The 21467-nt window shown below is 40.6% G+C and overlaps 2 protein-coding genes across 4 annotated transcripts; one reads left to right on the top strand and one right to left on the bottom strand.

Moving 5' to 3' along the window:
* Positions 1-268: 268 nt before the first annotated feature.
* dohh (deoxyhypusine hydroxylase/monooxygenase) lies at positions 269-4702 on the bottom strand. Of its 2 annotated transcripts, none has more exons than XM_044044938.1 (6): positions 4627-4702; positions 3398-3507; positions 3074-3241; positions 2109-2185; positions 1451-1709; positions 269-1360 (listed from the first exon to the last, which is right to left on the bottom strand). In XM_044044938.1, exons 2-6 carry the CDS (start codon positions 3501-3503, stop codon positions 1050-1052), a joined length of 921 nt encoding a protein of 306 aa, XP_043900873.1. In that variant the 5' UTR covers positions 3504-3507; positions 4627-4702; the 3' UTR covers positions 269-1049. The 2 variants fall into 2 exon arrangements, with proteins under 2 accessions (XP_043900873.1, XP_043900874.1); XM_044044939.1 differs by having other exon boundaries at positions 3398-3504.
* Positions 4703-5308: 606 nt separating this feature from the next.
* On the top strand, positions 5309-19598 carry LOC122780963 (calcium homeostasis endoplasmic reticulum protein). Of its 2 annotated transcripts, XM_044044412.1 has the most exons (20): positions 5309-5478; positions 7000-7173; positions 8632-8670; positions 9232-9401; positions 9946-10083; positions 10181-10332; positions 11051-11162; positions 11861-11950; positions 12367-12595; positions 12708-12871; positions 13218-13466; positions 14572-14767; positions 14847-15094; positions 15954-16087; positions 16188-16274; positions 16350-16502; positions 17053-17160; positions 17248-17351; positions 17859-18044; positions 18903-19598. In XM_044044412.1, the coding sequence occupies exons 1-20, from the start codon at positions 5454-5456 to the stop codon at positions 18938-18940; spliced, it is 2796 nt and encodes a 931-aa protein (XP_043900347.1). In that variant the 5' UTR covers positions 5309-5453; the 3' UTR covers positions 18941-19598. The 2 variants fall into 2 exon arrangements, with proteins under 2 accessions (XP_043900347.1, XP_043900348.1); XM_044044413.1 differs by lacking the exon at positions 8632-8670.
* Positions 19599-21467: the final 1869 nt, after the last annotated feature.

The following is a 21467-nucleotide window of genomic DNA, read 5'->3' as shown; positions in this document are numbered from 1 at the left end:
TAAGACATAGTGAGGAGAGTGTTACAGTAAACCAACTCCATCAAACTGATTCAGCTGTTGGTGGAAGCCCGTGGCCAAGTGGAAAGGGAACTTGGCTTGTAACAGGAAGGTCGCCAGCCCTTTCGACCCCCACTGGGTCAAAAGGGCTGGGGTACCTCTGAGCAAAGTACCCAACCCTCATTGATCCCCAGGCGTTCCTCAGTGTGGCAGCCCACTGCTCCTAATTCTAGGATGGGTCAAATGCAGAGAAATTATTTCCCTAAGGGGATTAATAAAGATTCTATTTATTTATCAAGTGTTTATATCAATACGGTGGTCTGTACATAGAATAACAATATTTATATCATGTTTTTGTTTGGTTATGTAAGCAAACATAACCTCCAGGTCCCAGTTGTGTAAAACATCCTCGGTGCAGGAACTTATCGGGTGTTTCTGGTCTTTAAACCTAGGTGAGTGACATTTTCTTCATAGCTCTCGTATCCTGATCCAGAGTCATGTTTAGGCTTTTTCTGCTGTGCTTCTTTGATGCTTTTCTCCTCTCCAATCTTTACAACATTACAAACATTACATTTCAAAGAATTTGAATCATTCCCTCCAACTGGTCTATATAGTATACTGTATTAGATCCAGTCACATACAACTCCAGAGAAAAAAAAAAGTAAATTTGGCATAAAAGTTTAAAAGAAAATAAATGCGTGGAGGCACAGAAAACAGTGGTGTTAAATTAACAATGAGCTATTACACAACATAAAAACAGTGTAAAGATATTATCGTCAAATGGATTTGTTGGGGAAATTACATGTTGGACAAAAAAAATAAAATAAACAAAATTAGGATGACTTTTCCTCATCTGAATGCAGCAGAATCTTTGAGATGAAAGAAAACAAAGTCCTGTGACAGAAACACCCTCATCCCAAACCGCTATGAGCTCACTCTTGTTATAATTGTAGCTTTTCCTTTTCCCCACATATTTCATACTGTAAAGCTTCAGCAATTTCAAAAACAAAGCGCTAAATTGTCCGAGGGATCAGAGTCAAAGTCCCCCAGCGTTAACCCTGTAGCCTGACCAGCTCGTCTGCGTACTGGAACTGTTCACTGTTCTCGTACTCCAGCATGTCCAGAGCCACCTCGCAGCTCTCCTTGACGACACGTTCTTCATCTCCACGGTAACGCTGCAGCACGGTCAGACAGTCGTCTTTGCCGATGGAGCCCAGGGCCTCTGCCGCCTCGTGCCGGACCATGGGGTTCTCTCCGGGACGCTCTAGGGCTGCGCTCAGGGACGGGACGGCTGCCGGGTGTTGCATCTGACCCAGGACGTAGCCGATCTCGTGACGGAACAGAGCACTCGAGCACTGCAGGCCTGGAGACAAAGGTGTTTTTTAGGCAACGGTCACTCCAAACCCACATTTACCAGAAATGCTCCGTATTGTTTGTAACACAATGATCTCACCATCTCCCAGTGCCAGGACGGCGTCCTCACTGCCCAGGTTACGCAGGGCAAACATGGCGCGGTAGCGCTCAAACAGTGGCAGAGTGTCGTCGAGGAGTACGGAGCGCAGCTCTGAGACACTCTTGCTCGCTGCAGGAGGAGCAGGGTCTACAGAGAGGTATGGATTCTTATCCATGCTCTTCTCTTCTTCCAACTGTTTCTCTCCTCCATTCTGCAGCCACTCCAAGCGACGAACAGCCAACTGACACGTCTCTGCAACCTGACGGGGACAGGGACACAACATTTATCAACCGCCTTCTTGCCACAAACGACTCAAGTTGGATGCTGTTTTGAATCAATGGTATTGGTACAACTACACTAAACTACCAATTTTTTGGTACTTTAATCTCTTCGTCAACATTACTTAAAGACAGGTGTATCTGTCAATGTCTCAAACCCTAAAAAAAGTAAACCTGGAAGAATTGGGACATGTTTGATTCAAGTCAAGTTCTAAAGAGGGAAACAGAAGCTTCTCAAGTATCTCAATTCACGAAAAACGGACGTTTTATAGATGAAATGCAATAGGAATAAAATAAAAATGCTGAGGGACATCTGTGTGGAACTCCAGACTGAGGAGAACATGTTAAGTAAGGAGGGGCTTTTCGTATGAAGTTCTTACCTCAATGACCGGGTCCTGGCTGTACTCTTTCAGTAGATCCAGAACCACAGGATCACCTATCGCTCCCAGAGCCTCCCCTACAAACACAGACATAGCCAGTTATGGCGCAGTTCCACCGGATATACACGCCACGGTTTAAGTACTGTTTCCACTAGCATAGTACCTGGTACCAGGTACTATTTTTAGTACCTGCTCCGGCGAGGTTCCAAGCGTGCTTAAGCAGGTACTATGCGATGACTGGCCAGAGTCCCGTCACAGGAAGAGACGTCCCACTCACAAATCAAGCCAAACAGCACCAAACTGTAGATCACTTAAAACTACTTAATAATCCTAAAAACGTGGGTTAATCTAAACCTCTATATTAAACAGGAGTCTTTTAAAGTGGAGTGGTGTATTTAGGGACAGCGCCGCTGATTGCGAGCGGCATCATAGACCGCTGCCGTCATGGTCTGTGGAGTAGGAGTCTGTACTCCAGAGACGTGTAGACAGAAATCAAGCCGAACAGTGCCAAATTGTAGATAAGTTAAAACTACTTAACAATCCTAAAAACGTGGGTTAATCTCCAACAACTACAGAAGTCTGGTAAAGTCACTAGACACTCGTGTGTGTGTGTGTGTGTATCGCATATAAAATGAAGTCACCGCAGTTTCACTCAGCCGTGCAATGATGTTAAGTAGGTACTTTTTTGTAGTGGAGATGCAACCTAATCGTGCCACGTAATGCCGAGGTGAGGAGAGACGGTGGATATACGCCATTGTTTAAGGGCTATGACATTTGCTGTAAAGCAGAATATTATAGTTCTTTAGAAACCAGAAGTTACAACGTGCTAATCCAGGCGATTCAGACCTGCTCAGGCTTTGACACAGATGACATGCATTCTGTTCTAAGTGGAAAAGACATCAAAATAAATTTTGAAGACATAATTTGAAGGCTGAGTGGGTCAAGTAAGCTGTGTCTATATTTACCTGCTTCATGCCGAACCATGGGCTCCTGCTGTGTGTCTTTGAGAACAGCAGTCAGAGTGGGGATGGCCTGTTTGTCCTGCATCTGACCCAGACAGTAGGCCAGCTCATGCTTCAGCAGGGCAGACTCGTCAGTGAACGCCTTACTGATCCAACTTATAGCTTCAGAACCTGAGAGTTACAGCTTTAATGAGTTCATGCATTTACTGACTGACAGTCACAGTAACCGAGAAATGTTATTTTAAACACATAAACATAAACATTGACTCTAAGGTTTTTGGTGACCCAAAAATAATTTCCTGGTTATGACATTGTATGGACATTTACCTCCCAGGCTCCGCAGGGTAAATAAGGCTCTGAACCGCCGGGTCAGGTTCAGTCCTGGGTTCACCAGAACCTGTCCTATTGTGTCCACCTGCTCCACACTGGCCATTCTGCTACACAGAGGGAGACAGATGTAAGTCAAACAAGAATTGCAATTACATTTTCTTCAATAGCAATATAGTAAAAAAGAATAAACATATGGGGAAGATGATGGCTGATAATTGATGCCAAAATTGATAATTTCTTGGTCCAGTTTTAAGAATATAATATTTAATAATATAGGTATTTTGTGTGATACTTGTACTGTTTTTGTTGATGGGCTGCAACAATCTTTGCTCCGTACAACAGATAAATAATTAAAACTGAATCATTGAAATCATTATTTTTGAAAGGGATTTTTCAACATTTTCTGACATTTTTGGGACCAGAAAAGTACTTTTTTATTCAAAACAATAATAATAGTATTCAACAAATGAATGAATTGATGGTGAAAGTAATTGTTTGTCTCAGCCACTTAGCTTTTCTGCTCTGTTTGATTAGTTGTATTTTTATTCTTTATCATATTCTGTTTTTCCAGCATTCATGTTATTGTTTACTCATCTTATCAGTTAAGTGTATAGTTTTATTTCAAATGAAATGATACTAGGGCTGCACCTAACGATTACTTTCATAATAGAGACATTGTTTGATCGAGAAAATGTTTTAAATTAGATTCAGTTTTATCGATTACTTGGTTTTATGGAGCAAAGAAACCAGAAAATATTCACATTTAAGAAGCTCAGAAATAACAAAAAACTTGTTTTACGAATGGAAAAGAAAACTACATATAAAAAGGGTTATTCCTAATAAATGATTTAAATAAAATTGTAAAAAGATAACATCTGTGGACACAAATGAGTTTGTTTTTAGCAATGTTGTCATTGTTATTACTACGTAATTAAACAGAAACGTTTGTAAGAGTAAAAACATAAAGGTAAGTTATGGTTTATGTCAGTGAGTCCGTCATTGTACCAGGTCACATAACAGATTTGGAAGCCACGTTTCAAACCAAACCAGTGTCCACCAGCTGAAGTTACGGAACGCTGACCCGGCGCAAGCTAACCGTTAGCTTCCTCAGCTAAAATAAACAAATATATGGTAAACGTTCGTCTCAACAATCACGCAGCAACAAAATGAACCCCATAAACCAACATATACGCGTAGAAATGACAGAAAAAACGCAGCAAAAATACCTCAACAGGTGGAACTTCGGGTTCAGGTCTGACAACTACAGTCTGCACGCGCCCCGATACAGCTACCGACAACTTCCGTTTCTTCTTCTACTACTTCCTGAGTTTGGCAAACCGGCTTATTGCTGCACTACTGACACCTACTGGGCTGGAAGTGTGGAAATTGACCTTTTAATAACATTCACTTTCTGTGTTCTATCTAGAGCAGAAACAATTACTCGATCAACCAATTGTTAATCGACTACTAAATAATCGAATGTATTGATAGTCGATTGAACGGTTTGACGTTTGATAACAACAGCTTGATAACAAAGAAATCATTAAAAGTGAATCATTTTTATTTGAGAACATAATTTCCAGGTTTGACAAACAAGGATCAACATTTTTCAGTGCTTTCTGACATTTTATGGACCAAAAAATGACTCGATTAAACAAAAAATAATCGACAGATTAAACGATCATGAAAATAATTGTTAATTGCAGCCCTAATACACAGTAAAGATAATAAATAATAAACACGCATTTCCACTTAATGTGAAAGTACAGTATAGAAAAATATTTATAATAAGACTGTACTATACTGCAATTTTGGAGAGAAAATTTGAAGAAATTATATCTTATTTTTCCCCGCCTGACCACAGGCGGCGCTGTGAGTTCTTCCACAGCTCTTTTGCCGTGGCGCTGTTTCTGTATATGAGTTCTTCCGGTGTGTTTCACAGTGGAAATGCGAGGAGTATTTTTTGTGATCGTTTAACGGAATACGAAACAAATTGACTTTTTTCGGGGACATATACGTCGGTTCAGCGGCTTCGCTGTGACTCGAGTCAAACATGGATTTACCCACCGCGCCCGAAGGTGAGCAGTTTACGGTGCAGCGATTGTGTTGGTTTCCATTGAGCGGCGGATAGCATCCATGCTAACCGAGGTTTCTGCTCTTCATAACACGGGCAGCTCACGTAACCGCCGCATTTAGCACCGCGGATTAATCTAGTAACGTCAGCGATTAATGTGTCTTAAAGTGTTATTTTTTGATTAACGATTAATAATAATGACAGAAGAGTATAAACAAAGCTAGCCAGCCGCTGTTGCGCGTTTTGCTTTGCGATAATACCGGTTATTTTTTTTATTCTTATTTTCAAAGTATTACACCTATTGAATTCTTAATTAGTCCGAATTTAAGAGGTGTTATTAATAAATGTATGATAAACTGTATTAGGGCTGCAACTAAGGTGTCGGACAGTAGTGTACTTGTAGTATTTGCCGATATGCCAATATATATATATACATTTTTTATAAACACATGTACTAGACCACCACCCAATGTAAGATTTATACCACATCTGCCCTAAATTAAATGTGAATGTTGTCTGATTTATTTGCTCCATATAACAAAGAAATCATCATCATAACAATCATTTTGGTTTGTGGACAACGTGACAGTTGAGAACATCGTCATTTCCAGGTTTGACAAACACTGTAGTATTAAACAAGTTCTTGAAAGATTTCTAAAATATTTCTTTTCTCGTTTTTATGAAAGGTGATTAAGCACTGTGTATGTATGTTTTTCTCTGCGCTGAAATGCACAGGTCATTTAGTCTCTTCTATTGTAAAATTAACAATATTTTTCATACTAATGTCGAAGCAAATGTAGATAAACATTTTCTTAATTGTGCAAATAAAATATACATAAAGAAAAGGACACTAGCATAGAAGTAAAGGAGGTAGTACTGTTTTTGTCATTAGGCATATATTTTTTATACCAATATCGTGCCGATAATATAGTGCATCCCTAGCTCCAAATATTGATTGATTACCAAGTGATTATAAATTAACTTGGTTTAGGTGTTGTTGTTCTTTTAATAAACTCAGAGTTTTAACGTCTTAACTTACATATGAATATTTCCAGATTTCTTTGTAGTCTGTAACATAGAAATAATTAAATCTGATACATTTTCAACTATCAGACTTTCAGACTCACACTTTTTCAGCAATTTCTGACATTGTGGGAACCACAAATGTGCTCAATTTATTGAGAAAATAATGGCAAGCTTAATTGATAATGAAAATAATAACGAGTTGCAGCCTTAAATTGTCTGTATAACGGTGTTGTGGCACATGGTCCACTCAGTGGACACTGTAGACTAATAAAAGCTTTTCCGACAAATTATTTATTGGTTAATTAATTGGTTTAATTGACATTGGACATTATATATATTCATAAACATTTTAGCAAACATGCTACAGTTGTCCAAAAGGCTACTTTTCGTACATGTCACAAAGGCTATTTGAACTGAAGTAAGTGTTCCAAAATAAAAACTGATGACCGTAACAACTTACTACATTTTTTTACCACTCTTTTTCTCTTCCCTGGTCCAGATCAAGAGCTGAGGAATGTCATTGACAAACTGGCCCAGTTTGTCGCTCGGAATGGGCCTGAGTTTGAAAAGATGACGATGGAGAAGCAGAAGGACAACCCCAAGTTCTCCTTTCTGTTTGGGGGAGAATACTTCAGCTACTACAAGTGCAAGCTGGCCATGGCGCAACAGCAGCGTATGTAGTTAAAAGGACATTCCACCGCTCCTCTCAATGGCTGAGTTATGTTGGTGGGATGTTCAGTTCATTTGATACTGAAGATCATACATACAAGGAAGTCTTAATGAAAGAGCATCAGTTTACATGCGGCAACACATTTCTCAAATGTTTAAATTCATTCACGTCCTTTATCAGCATGTATTAAGGACAGTTTGTTTACCAATGTAAAGAAAACTGTTGTTTCCTGTTTGGCCAGAGACTACAATGACTTTCACATGTCATTTTAATGTGTTCTTTTTGGAGTGGACTTTTGTGTTTATATTAGCTTCACCTGCGGGGCCATAATTTACCCACTTACAGCCCATGCCCACCAATGGAGCTTTTTCGTTATAGCAGTTCTATCACTCCTCAGTTCGACTCTACTTGGTTTGGTATCAGACCTCTCGTTTTCCATTACTTCATAGTAGCTACTCAACGTGGGCAGGGTTGCCATAACTTTTGTGCTGTAACGTTGTTTTATATACGACACAAACTAGTGACGGTTAGAGTAGTTGTTTTCGTTGTACTGAATCATTAGAATCTGTTCAATAAAGATTAAAACTGATTGGGCTCACGATCGCCAGCTTTGTTTGGCGTTGACTCCTGTTAAATATTGAAATTTTGAAACATTTCCTTTGCTAAATGTTGGAGTTTAACGCATGTTTTCAGGATTTTAAACTCTTTTTAACTGATCTACAGTTGGACATTGATTACTTTGATTCTTGTGTTGGACGTCATGCTCATGACTCTTCCAATGACGACACTCTGACCAGTGACCGGCAGTCTGTCGATGTCACAATTTAGTATTGGCTCAGCTCGCTCGGAACCCCCTCAGAGCAGGTACTATAAAAACACCAGGTACCAGGTTCTATCATTGATGGAAGAGCAGAAAAACGAGTTGAACTGAGTCGTGCTACAACTGTATAATGGAAAAGCACCATTAGTACCCAGGTGGCCTGGAAAGGGTGCTGAGTAGGAATGGGATTGAAGTGCGTGAACACACATGGAACCACCATGGAAACCACGGACAAACCTGCTAAGTTGGGACCCATATTGTCAGCCTGAATATAAGCCACATAGACAAGCTGACAAAACTGACATTATGTTCTGTAGAAGACGAGCTAAAACTAGTGATTAAAACCACTAACCAGAGAATAAGAAGTTGATTTTTACCACAGATGTCACCTCAACTGGACTTTTCCAACTGGGAGACCTGCCCCCTGGTGGCTGTTTTAATATATTCTTACCTTCTGATTGATTTCCTAGAGGATATCAGACCCGGTCTCGGTCTAAAGTTTTAACAGAGTTTTTCATTCACAGGAGACAGGAGAGTTGTAGCTGATAGAAAATAACTGCACAGTCATGCTGTGCATCCACTTCTTCTGTGACTTATGTAGAACCACTACACTGCATTAAAGTTTGCTTTTCTCCACTTAGATCCCTCTACCCACGATGGGGAGGAATATAAATCTGAAGGTATTTATTGATTTGGAGCCAGATTTGGCAGATGAATTCAAAGGAAAAACATTTTGTTTTTCATACATTTGTTTGCTGGACATTTTCATCCCTGTGCTTAAGTATTTGTTTTCATTTGCAATTTAGCTTATAATGTTGTTTTTTATTTGTGTGCTGCACTGTCGTTTTTAAGTTTTTGCCTGAAGTTGTTACAAATATGTCTTCTTGGTTGTATCGACCAGAAATGTGGTATAAGCTGCTGCTTATGACTCATGGTAAAGAGCTTAAAACACATAGGTTGTCTTACTATGAACATGGCTGCCAGAGGGTAAACAAGGAAACATTGATTTTTAATGATTATGTTGATGCTGGTTGCATGTTTTCAAAAAATTTGCTCTTCACCCATTTGGTTTGTTGCTGGGCGAATCATTTGCCTGCTGTATTGAAAGCTGTTGTATCTTATTTGACCTTTACAGGTCACTTTAAGTGAAATAATACCAGTGTCTACTATGTATATATGAATATGACACTGCAGGCAACCTGAGCCCTGAAATCGAAGCATGTGCCTTCTTCTTTTTGCAGATATGTATAATCCAGGCACTAATGAGGTGGTCGACATCCCTCCTCTGTCCATGCCGATGATTGCTCCACCATCCATTCCTCCACCTGCCGCTCCCTCCATCGACGAGCTCATCCAGCAGAGTCAGTGGAATCTGCAGCAGCAGGAACAGCATCTGCACTCACTCAGACAGGTAAAGACACTAATAAACCAGGGAAAATAAGACATTTTTACCTCTGCAAACTATTTATTGAGGAATCTGGTTACTTGCCCCTTTCCTCTGAAGCTAACCCTAAATAAATATGAGTATTATCTCTTATAATATATCTTTTCTTGTCTTGACAATATGTAGCTGTTATCACAACACAATGTTAAACTAAACGACTATTTATATTCTTTAAACTTAAGGATTTAAGTAAATATTCAAATACAAAAAAACACAAGGTATTCTAAGCATGTTCTGCATAACCTTGCACACAGACTTCATCTGTCTTATTACTAAATAAATGAAATGATTCACTTTACTAAGTTCTGTCCAGGATTGTACAAAAATCAGAAACAAAAAGGAACATTTGCCCTTCAGATTATTGTATATACTGTGAAAAATAGAGATTTTTAAACAAATTACTATAAACAAAATCTGTAGTCAAATAGAAAGGAATACTATTACTATGCTGTATAGACCTACAGCTAAGTAACAGCTAAGTTGTATTTTCTGACGTTTGTCTTCAACACAGGAACAAGTGACAGCAGCGATCGCTCTGGCGATGGAACAGCAGACACAAAAGATGCTGCTGGAAACTCATCTGGACATCACAGAGTTTGACAACCTGCTGCAGCCCATCATAGACACGTGCACCAAAGACGCCATCTCTGTGAGACCGTCGTCCGTCGCCATGGAGATTTTCTATGTTTATTAAGTAAGAGATGAAAAATAATCTCACTCATATTGTTTTTCTTTGTTTTTTTTAGGCTGGGAAAAACTGGATGTTCACCAACGCCAAGGGCGCGCAGCACTGCGACGTGATGACATCACATCTCCGCAACCGCATCACCACGGATGGGGCACATTTTGAGCTCCGCCTCCATCTCATCTATCTGACCAATGATGTTCTTCATCACTGGTACGCTAATTTAAACGCACACACATTTATAAAGACATCATTTACTGCAGGCTTCAGTCAGCAGCACCAACAGAAATGTGACGTCAGGACCTGAACACTGGCAGTGACGAGATATTTTTTTGACGAGTTTGACATTTATAAGAAGGCTCCCCTAATCGCAGGAGCGCTGTCTTTGACTTTTCCCCCCAAAAAGCAAGTTTGAATGAACTTATTATGACGATTAAATTTGAATGCTGAAAGTTTCATCCTGAGTTTTTTTATGGATAATTTCCCGGGATAAATGTGTTATTCTATCCTCAGACAGTTGGAGATACACGTCTCATTCCCACAACAGAGGACGTCGGGATTGAAAAAATGTAAATAAAATTGACAAAAAGTCAACGTCAAAGTCACTACCTTCAAAGACAAATAAAAGCCTGACATTGCTCTTTACTGTGTTTCTGTCAAGTTTTATGAGTAAAAGATCTGAAAAAATTAAATAAATAAAACTGGTCAAATTTAATCCAACTCTGGCAGCATCATAATGATTTCAAGTTTATTCTTCATTTGACCAAGTGCCAAAAAAATGGGTGAAACGGCCCTTTAACTCAGACTTGGGGGAGGAGTGTTTCTTCTTCGTAGTCTTTATGTCAGTTTGGGGCTTCAAATAAAAGAGGAAATATGTGTATTTGTATCTAATGAAATGAGAATCATGTGTTTGTGTAATGTGTGCTCTCAGCCAGAGGAAGCAGCAGAAGGATTTGTTGGCAGCCATACAGAAAGTGGTGGTTCCCATCTACTGCACCAGCTTCCTGGCTGTGGAGGAAGAGAAGCAGCAGAAGATCACACGGGTAAACGTCTACACACACTGCTGCACTGTTTTGAGCTTTAACTCTACAGATGATGTTTATTTTTGTGACAATACACTGTAAATACACTAAAATAAAATGCTTATGATCTGTATTACATGATCCTAAAATACACATTCATTATTACCTTTAATTTCAAATAATACTTGCTTTATTTCTTTGGCTTTTTTTAATGTTAAAGTAAGGAACATTTACGTGTGTTAGAAACGATGACAACAATTAACAAGGTTTAAAATGCAATATATAATATATATGTAGATGGATGGATAATTTTGTTGATTCCATTCATTTTTTTCAATCAAGATTTATAATATTTAGTGTATATCACAACACAGCAGCCTTTAAAACCAGGAAAAGTAATGACAGATACCCTCATATCATGATATGACGTTATTCCAAATAACTATATCTTGTCTCATGTCACCATATAGATATTATATCCATATATTGCCCACCTTTAGGGAGATTTTCACACAACTAATGCTGCAAATTGTCTAAAATGTGCATCTCTTCCACCTGGTTTATCACTAAAAGTAATATTAATGCTACTGTGGCAGCTCACTAAAGTAAATTATTGACATGATAGATACCGGTGTCATCTATTAGTAAGAATCTGAGCCCTTTTTTCATGTCTTAAGTTGTAATTCTCGTGTAATTCCTGCTCACGTTCTGCTTCTCAGTTGCTGCAGTTGTGGGAGAAGAACGGTTACTTTGACGACGAGACAATCCAGCAGCTCCAGAATCCAGCACTGGGCCTCGGCCAGTATCACGTGAGGGGATCAGCACTCACACACAGCACCAAAGAGTTTTTAATTTACCCTCAAAATATAATTTTTAATGTCACTATGGGAGATACTTACCAGGTTTGGGTTTTACCTAAAACCTCATGATTCAATATACATTGTATGAGGATATAGAGGCCCTGTTCTTTTAGCTGTAAATAGTAAAATAATAGTAAATAATAGTTCTATTTTTAGAATTGCTGTCATGGCACTGGAGGTTTGAAGTTAGTCACAATAGTTATTGTTAGTTTTAGCTTTCTGTGTGTAAATGAATCAGTGTAACCACAGGTGATCTCACGACTTCATGGTAATTCATGTTCTGTCTAAATAATCTGAAGTAAAGAACATGTTCTCTGGAGCATCATGTCGAGAGTTTGTAATATTTTCCACCTCCTCTCCCTCAGGCGTCTCTCATCACAGAGTACGCTGCGGTAGTGCAGCCGATCCAGCTCGCCTTCCAGCAGCAGATCCAGACTTTGAAGACCCAGCACGACGAGTTTGTCGCCAGCCTGAAGCAGCAGCATCAGCCGCAGCAGCAGCAGCAGCCTCAGCCTCAGCCTCAGCCTGTCCCTGTACCACAGTTAGCTGCTCCCAGTGAGCCTGAGAAACCTCCACCTATGACCACACAAGCTGGTGAGAAGACTCACACAACCAGATATGTGCAGCCACATGTTTTATTTAGATGACAACATTACATTTCCTTCTCTAACATCTGTGTGTGTGTGTGTGTGTGCGTGTCGTGCAGGGGATGTGAAGCCCGCCATGTCAGGTCCTCCATCAGGGGAGTTTGATGGAGCTTCCTCCAGACCACAGGAGCCCGGCAACACCAGTGGACCCTCAGATATCGCCCCCAACAAGCCTGCATGGTATGACCCCCAGCACATGGGCCCGTGGAACCCCAATCAGCCGGTAAGGACTTATCTCTATCTCTAACTGTCTATCTTAAGCCCTCCCACCATCTTCTCACTCTCCTACTTCCTACTGAAAGTCAAATCTTGGTTCTCCTGTAACTTTCTCCAACTCGGTAGCAGTAAAAGCGTTTTGGCTCAAAATCCACCCAGGCAAAATTGGACAAATCTGTAGTTTCTCTCCTCCGTCAAGAAGTCAAGAATCAGGGAGTCATCCTCGATAGTTCAGTCATTTTAAGCATGAATCAGTAATAAGAGATAATGTCATGTTGAAAATTGGAAGTTTGAAATGTCTGGGAGCTTGATGTCATGTCAAAGTCATCACGACTTGTCTTCCTCTCCCGCAGCCTCCTTTCGACCCGAACCAACCTCCCCCTCCCTGCCCGCCATGGAACAGTCACGAGGGGATGTGGAACGACCAGAGGGACCCAGGGAACTGGAGCGGAGGTCCACCCAGAGAAGGGGGGCCCTGGAGCGGACCAGGTGGCTCTGAACCAGGTCCTTGGAACTCTTTTGACCAGCAGCCACCTTGGGGGAACCAGCCTGACCAGCCTCCCTGGGGCCAGAGAGAGCCGCCGTTTCCTCCACGCATGCAGGTAAGACTCTTTTTATTGTTTGCCATTGTGTCTTTTTCTGTATTGAGAGTGTGCATCTTTATCTTTTAGAGTACATGTTTCTAGACTTCAGAAAGATGTTTTTTTAATGACTGAACCATCAGATTTGATACAGTTTGACCTTCATAGAGATATGTCATAAATGACCCGAGAATCAAAGGCACAAAAACCAGAGGCCTTTAAATGTGAACAAACATTTTTGACTGTGTAAACATTAGGTCGCCAGGTCGCCTGGCGCCAGTCGCCTGCCGGCCTGTTCTAAAAATAGTTCAAATAGCGGCAATTACCAGTGAGCTGCATCTAAGTTTTTGGGTTTTTTTCAGCCCACGGAACAGAATACCATTGATTTCAACCAAAAAGGTGAAAAAATGACCGAGATACAGGCCATTGAAATCACCCCTCAGGTATCCAAAAATAGGCGCTCGAGCTCGGGCAGAGAGTGGCGCTCCGCCCGGTCCTAAGAACCAGAATCACTTGAGTTTTTTGAGGGGTGAAAAAAATCGGAAAAACTGAAAGAAATCATAATCCCACAGCCCTTGGCGGGCACCAGAGGAACAGAATTCCGTTGATTTCATCCAAAAAGGTGAAAAAATGACCGGGACCCAGTATAGTAAAATATAGAAATAAAGCGTGGCATATTGATATTTATCTGTTTCCTATCTTGTTAAATCATTGTTGATATTTATTATGAGAAATTATCAACATGATCAGTGTCTTCACATAGCTGAATATTATTAATAATAATATATAGTTAAAGGTCTTTTAGGATTTTATTTTGTCCAGCATTTGCAAGCTATAGACTCTCTGTCCAGTCAGAGCCATATATTGTGTAATTGATGCTTTCAGTTTTCATTAATTCAACCCAAGTCAAGGGAACACTCACAAGATGTCACTAAAATCACACTGTCCCTTTAAAATCCTTCAGAAAATGATGGAATCGCATCGCATCGAATCGCATCGAATTGTATCGTTGGCTGAATATTGTGATATATATCGTATCGTGAGCTGAATATCGTGTATCGTATCGTGAGATTAGTGCATCGCTACAGCCCTAGTAAACATCAAGAACTGTGTTTTCTCACTGCAGAGACCTCCCCATTTCAGAGGCCCCTTCCCTCCCCACCAGCAGCCTCCGCCTTTCAACCAGCCTCCTCCACCACCACATAACTTTGGACGCTTCCCTCCACGCTTCATGCAGGAGGACTTCCCTCCCAGACACCACTTCGACAGGCCGCCGTACACCCCGCACCGCTTTGACTTCCCTCAGGGAGAATTTCCCGGAGGTGAGAGGTGGAGAAAACCAAGTCGTGTGTCAGAAATGTTTAACTCTGATTCTAAGCTGTGTTCTCCTGTGTGTGTCAGAAATGCCAGGTCCTCCTCCTCCCCACCACCATCCCAACCAGAGGCTCCCGCCGCCTGGCATGGGGGCGGAGCATCCTCCTTGGGGCGGAGGCCAGCACCCAGATTTTGGCCCACCCCCACCGGGCTTTAACGGCCACTCGCCTCACGTGCGTCATCGACAGCAGCCTCCGGCCCAGGACGACCCGAGTCTGGTGCCAAACGTCCCATACTTTGATCTGCCAGCCGGTCTCATGGCCCCACTGGTCAAAGTGAGTCGATTTAAAATTATATCACACTATAATATATAATATATTATAGAATTATATCATCCACATTCCATTTGTGTTTAATATTTCACGGCATTTCAAAATAAAAGTCATAGAACATTTACTTTATGATGCAATTAATAAATAAATGAAGCAGTAACACAGGCTGAATGAAGACTACCACTAACTATCCATCTTTATTATAACTAATAAATAAAGGTCAAATGATTAATGAGTTGGGCCAATATTTGCCTATTTTTTTATAATCAGCATTTGCAGATTATTATATATTAAGTTATTTTAAGAAAAACCACACATTTTTGTCCTGAACATGATAAATGGTTCTAAGAAGTCACAAAAACTTTCTGTGTCATTTATACATTATTGTTTATTGAAAATACTGAATATAATAGTACGGCAGTGCAGACATAAAACATAGATTGGAGCTATAGGCATTTAACATCAGTGTTGTTAAATAACTTGCCATTGAAGTCATTAGACTCTAATGTTTTATAATATAATACATAAAATATATCATTTGTGTTGTATGTATTATATATTTTACTATTGGAGGGAAAAAAAGGAAAATTGGCTCAATATATGGAGTAATAAAATGTATCTGTTGATCTCTGCTAATGACCTGTGAAGGTTCTCTGTCATGGAGGTCACAGGTATCTTCAGTTGTGGAACTGACAAAGATCAGATTAGATTAGAAATGACTTTAGTCCTCTTGAGTGCCACCAACGCCTGAAGAACACTTTGCTTGTTGTGGATTATAGTCATGGAAAAACCAAACACAGTGCTGTAACAGTTAAGAAGTAGAAAGAGCGTTCATTAAATGAATCTTCTGTCTCCTGCTCAGCTCGAGGACTGCGATTACAAACCTCTGGACCCTAAAGACATCAGGCTGCCTCCTCCCATGCCTCCCAGTGATCGGCTGCTTGCTGCTGTCGAAGCTTTTTACAGCCCTCCATCCCATGATCGGCCTCGGAACAGGTACACACACTTATTTTAACACTGACTGACACTGGTAGGCTTTCTGACGCTGTAGATGGTAGAGGGGTTGACATGTGGCTGTGGTTTGTTCCTCCATCAGTGAAGGCTGGGAGCAGAACGGCCTGTACGAGTTCTTCAGAGCCAAGATGAGAGCCAGGAGGAAAAAAGACCAGGAGAAACGCAACAGGTGAGTCTCATCTCCTACGAGAGTGAGTATGAAGGGATTTTAATCTTTTTTTAATACTCATTTGTTTGTTTTCAGTGCTCGTGGAGGCAGTCGGTCCAGGAGTCGTTCTCAGAGCAGAGGGAGGTCGTCGTCTCGCTCCAGCTCTCGCTCTTCAAAGTCCTCCAGGTCACAGTCCCGCTCATCGCGCTCCCGCTCCCGCAGCCGCTCACGCTCCTACTCACGATCCAGGTCTGTAAACACACACTCACTTGTCTGACTCTGATGTTGAGGAACTCAAGAATGAGGGGAAGGTGAAAACTGAGTTATTTTTTTATAAGCTACAGTCGTAGCATCTTTAAAATGTCCATTAAAAAATATCAGCGTTTTCAAACCATGGCACACAGCAGTGGTTGAGCCGTCAAATCTGGTGTTTAAAATACTTCATTCAGATTTACCTCAGTGACACAAACCTATCAATCAAAGGCAGCAGAAGCTAAACATGCTGATTTTCTCTATGGACTTTGGTGCAGGAGAGAGTTTAGTTTACAAACGTAACTTTTCAGCCACATTTCAGTGATGAGATACCACAGAATTATTTTCTTTTTTTGAGAACAGATAGACTTAAACTGGTGTTAGATATTATGAGGTGGGTGCTTGGGGCTCTGCCGGCAGCCATGTTTTCATGAAAGTCAGTGTCCATATCTCTGGTTCTCTGGAGGGCAGAGTAACTTGCTTGTTGTTCAGTATGAGTCACTCACTCTGTAGTAACATGCTTCATCTGGACTCTTCCTTGTGTCAGATCCAGGAGCAGATCCAGGTCGTCTCGGAGTCGCTCTCGCTCCAGGTCCAGATCACGTTCGCCCTCAAAGAGACGCCGTGGAGCCAAATCTCGTAGCTCCTCCCCTCGGTAAGTCACAATCATCAGACTCCTTCAGTCACACGTGACTCCATATTAGTAACAGATGAGATGAGACGCGCACTTCTCTCTGTGCAGCTCCACAACAGCAGTGGCTGCTGCTGCTGCTGCTCCGTCTAAAGTGGTCCCAGATACCAGGTTAGGTGAGGAGAACAAGGGACATCAGCTGCTGATGAAGATGGGTATGTTTTGTTTTTTTTCTTTAATTCAAACTGTAAATTGCAATGAATCATTGATTATTATCATTTACTCTCTGCTTAAATATGAATATTTTCTGAAATAAATTGTTAAAACTGAATCATTTTGGTTCGTGGATAAAAAATAAAAGTATTTTCTGACCTTTTGTGGACCAAGCAACTTTGATCAATTTGATCAAACCCATCAATTTGATAAGTTTTGAGTGTTTGTTTTTTTTTTGTTTTGTTTTTTTTTTGTCTTCAATGTGAACAATTCCTGTTTTCTTTGCCCTTTCTTTGTCTTTTTATGGACCAAACACCTTTGGCTACAAGGAGTAATCGCGTATTAACTGATTGCTAAATAAATGATCAACTATTTTGTTAGAATTTTGATGGTTTTGAGTCTCTGTTCTCTGATTTTTTTCAGCTTCTTAAAGGTGAATATTTTCCAGGTTGTGAAACATAATCATTGGTTGTGATGGAGATGCTCTGACTGTTTACTCTCTGCTGTAGGCTGGAGTGGTTCTGGTGGCCTCGGGGCTAAAGAGCAGGGCATCCAGGACCCAATCAAAGGAGGAGACATCAGGGACAAATGGGACCAGTATAAAGGCGTGGGCGTGTCGTTGGACGACCCTTACGAGAACTATCGCAGGAACAAGAGCTACAACTTTGTCGCTCGCATGAAGGCACGAGAGGAAGGTACGTTACCATAATGATGTGTGTTTATTTTCAAATAAAAAATACACTGGGGAAAAAGGGCACAACATTTGTGAAGTGAAGATTCTCTTGGTAAGATTTCTTGAAATAAGACATGAAATTAGCTGTGAAATCTATGTTTTACTAGTATTGTGTTGTTTTTGTGTCTCATAATAAGCTTGTAATGCTCAAAAATAGTATTTTCCTCTCTAAGGAGCATCTTTTTTTTGACATCCTGTTTGTTTCAAGTGTATTTAACAACTCTTTAGTTCTATAATTGTGACAATGTTCTAGATTTAAGTCCAACACCTACTTGAAATTAGATTAGAAACTGGCATTTTGAGACAAAAGGTCTTGAAGACTCATATTAGGCAGCATAAGAAGAACAGCCACACTGTACTGTGCATTGCAAGTTGGGGATTCTTACAGTTTTACATTATATGTCATTTAGCAGACACTTTTATCCAAAGCGACTTACAAGGGAATTGAGTACAACCTGCAGATTTGTTGTCTCAATTCAAGTTAAGTCAGTGTCTTGAAACAAGACGATTCATCTTTTACAAATAACACAAAAAGCTTAAAAACCTTCTGACGTGTCAAAAAAGCAAGATTATTTTAAGACTGTTCCACTTAACAAGATATTCAAGATGCACTGTCTAAAAATAAGCTCCTTTATCTCACTTTATCTTACTATTTAGGTTATTTTGTCCTATAGTAAGTGTGATGAGATATTTTGACTAGAAATTAGAAAAATATACTTGGCAAGATTTTGAGTTTTTGCAGTGACAGACTGCTGTTGCTATTTCCTCCAGACTTAAAACAAAATCCCACTCTTCTCTTTTCCTTTTCCTCTCTTCTCAGTGAATCGGGAACCTCCGGAGGCTCCGCCAGCAGAGTGAAACCTCAACAACCCTCTCGTCTTCTCCATCGCCTGCTGGGTGTCAGATCCATCGTCTTCGTCCAACCGTTCTCGTTCTGCAGACCTAGTTTCACTAAACACACATCGAGTACCAATCCCCCCCCACGCTCTCGTGAAGCTTGTGTTGGATGAGCGTCTCCTCAGAGAACTGGACTGTGATTTTTTAATTCAACAGTCTTTGCAGGGAGACTCGAGCGATCAAAAGCATTTCAACCCTCACTGTTCCATATTTGAGTGCGATCGTCTTCAGCGCGTCGACCGGAGGTGATTGGAAACTGTGTCTCTACACTACACAGAGGACACATTTAAGAAACAGATAAGTTTACCTTCTGCATTACGCTCAACAGCCCGAACAGAGGAGTTATTTTAATTTGAGCTTTTACAGTTTTTGTCATTCCTCTCAACTTACGTCACCCAAATCTGTTTGGTCCTTCATCTCCAATAAAAATGGTTTTCATTGAAAAATGATAATGAAAAAAAAAACATTTTAAATTAATTGTGTCAACACAAAACTTTTCATGACGTCTTTTGTCTTCTACACACACAGATAATGTCAAGTCTTAGTTGTAGAATTAAAATAAATCCCATCAAACAAAACGTCCTCGATAAGAAATCAGTATTTATGCTTCTTTCTTTTCTTTCAATGCGACATATTTATTCATTATAAGATAATAAATATCACTTAAATATCATTAATTAAATTTTACTTTCTCATAGATCTGTTAGAAAAACAGTCAGAATTCCTGGACCCTCGTAGATTCTCTCAAAAACTACAGGTCTCTCTCTCACTTGTGTTGGTACAAATATGTGCAGTGACATAAGCAGCCACATGATGGTGCTGTTGTAGAAGGAATAGCCACAGTAGAAACGTCAGAGTTCACGCCGTTAGAAACAGAACACCTGACATTAGATGTCCTCCATTGTCCTCTGAGCATTCAGAGTAAAACACAAATCATATCCAACGCTAAACAAATGATAAACCGTTTTTTTCCCCCAGGCCTTTTGAAACAAAAGTCGACAAATTGTTTACATGAAGCTTAAACCTTCATCCTGTCTCTGTCACCACAATATTTCAAGTGTTTGGTACGGTGCCATTAGGACAGTCAGCTGATGACCGACTTTCCTGCTGTCCATTCTAATATAAAGAGACCAACTTCCATCGTTTAATGTCATCGTTCGTTGCTGTCACCCTTGGCGTACGCTACGGATCTGCGCACAGGTCTTTACCAATCCAAACCGTACCTAAATGAACCGTAACACGATGGAAACGCAAGCGTCACCGTGTTCATGCTGCACGGTGTGGATTAAAATGTCCTAATTAAAGACGATGTGATCTCATCATTTTAGTGAGATAGAACCTTCAGAGGACACGGAGCTTTAACCGCCTTTAAAATCGAGTAGATTTGAAGGAATGCTGCTGCTTTTCTTGCCGTCACACACTGAAAAATGTTATTTCCTGAATTGAACGGACCTCGATGGAAAGCTGAGCGTGAACTCCTGGTGAACTGATTAAAGCCAGGCTCAGTAATAAGTGTAAGAAACACCTCAGAGCGTGGAGAGGAGGTGAAGGCGGAGGTTAAGACAACATTTAGCAGGCGATCACGGAGGGTTTTTGACGTTCGCAGTCGCAGCCTGTAATGTCAGTGTTTCTGAGATTTGTTGAACCAAAACAAGGAAACATGACTTGATGTGTTGTTGCGCCGTGGTTGAAACCTAACAGGCGCAAATGTTTGGCCCTCGCTCCATTTAAAAAACCTAATGTTTATGAAAGCCTTCAAAGCCCGTTGGATGTCACCCACACAGCTTAAAGCTCCAAATGGCTTTGGAAACACAAGGTTTTCATCAAATCTGTGTTCAGAGCCCGTGTGTTGGCACAGCCTGATCGCTGCCATGCTCAAGGGCTCCAGGCCTCTTCTGAAGCGTCATCCCAGGCACAGAAGGTCCTGGCGGTGATTTTTTGACGTGGGAAAATCTCAGCGCTAAGAGTTTGAGACGGAGCAGAGCTCTTTAATGACGGGGTTCTAATATTTTATGGCAAGACCCTGCGTCCACAGGACGACGCTGGACGAGAACACGTGCAGATGTGACAGAATAATTGCACTCCTTACGTTTACGTGACATTAGAGAGAGGGAAAAAATCGAATTATTATGATATTATTGTGTTAGTTTGACCAAAACCAGACTCTGAAAACACGTGTAAACATGTTATAACGACTGAAATGGTCGGGCTGACATCGCATGAGCATGTTCCAGCTGAATGTCCCTCACCTAAGGCATTACTACAACTCAAAAGATGTGTAGTTTGTGCACTGTGGGCTCCTGTAGCCCTGCTCCTGAGTTAATTCATCGATAAAATCATAGTTTTATCTTCAGTTTTTGCCCTTTTTGAAGATAAATCCACCCAAATGTTCCACACTGGACCTTTAACTGCTCACTTACTAAGCTGTGGGGCAAATTTGTGCCAAACAAAATAGTCCTCATATGACTTTTTTACACCTAAATGTATT

This window comes from Solea senegalensis, linkage group LG14, assembly GCF_019176455.1.
Source record: "Solea senegalensis isolate Sse05_10M linkage group LG14, IFAPA_SoseM_1, whole genome shotgun sequence".
NCBI classification, from domain to species: domain Eukaryota; kingdom Metazoa; phylum Chordata; class Actinopteri; order Pleuronectiformes; family Soleidae; genus Solea; species Solea senegalensis.
The sequence above is the reverse complement of the archived record's forward strand: the minus strand, read 5'-3'. Positions and strand labels throughout refer to the sequence as shown.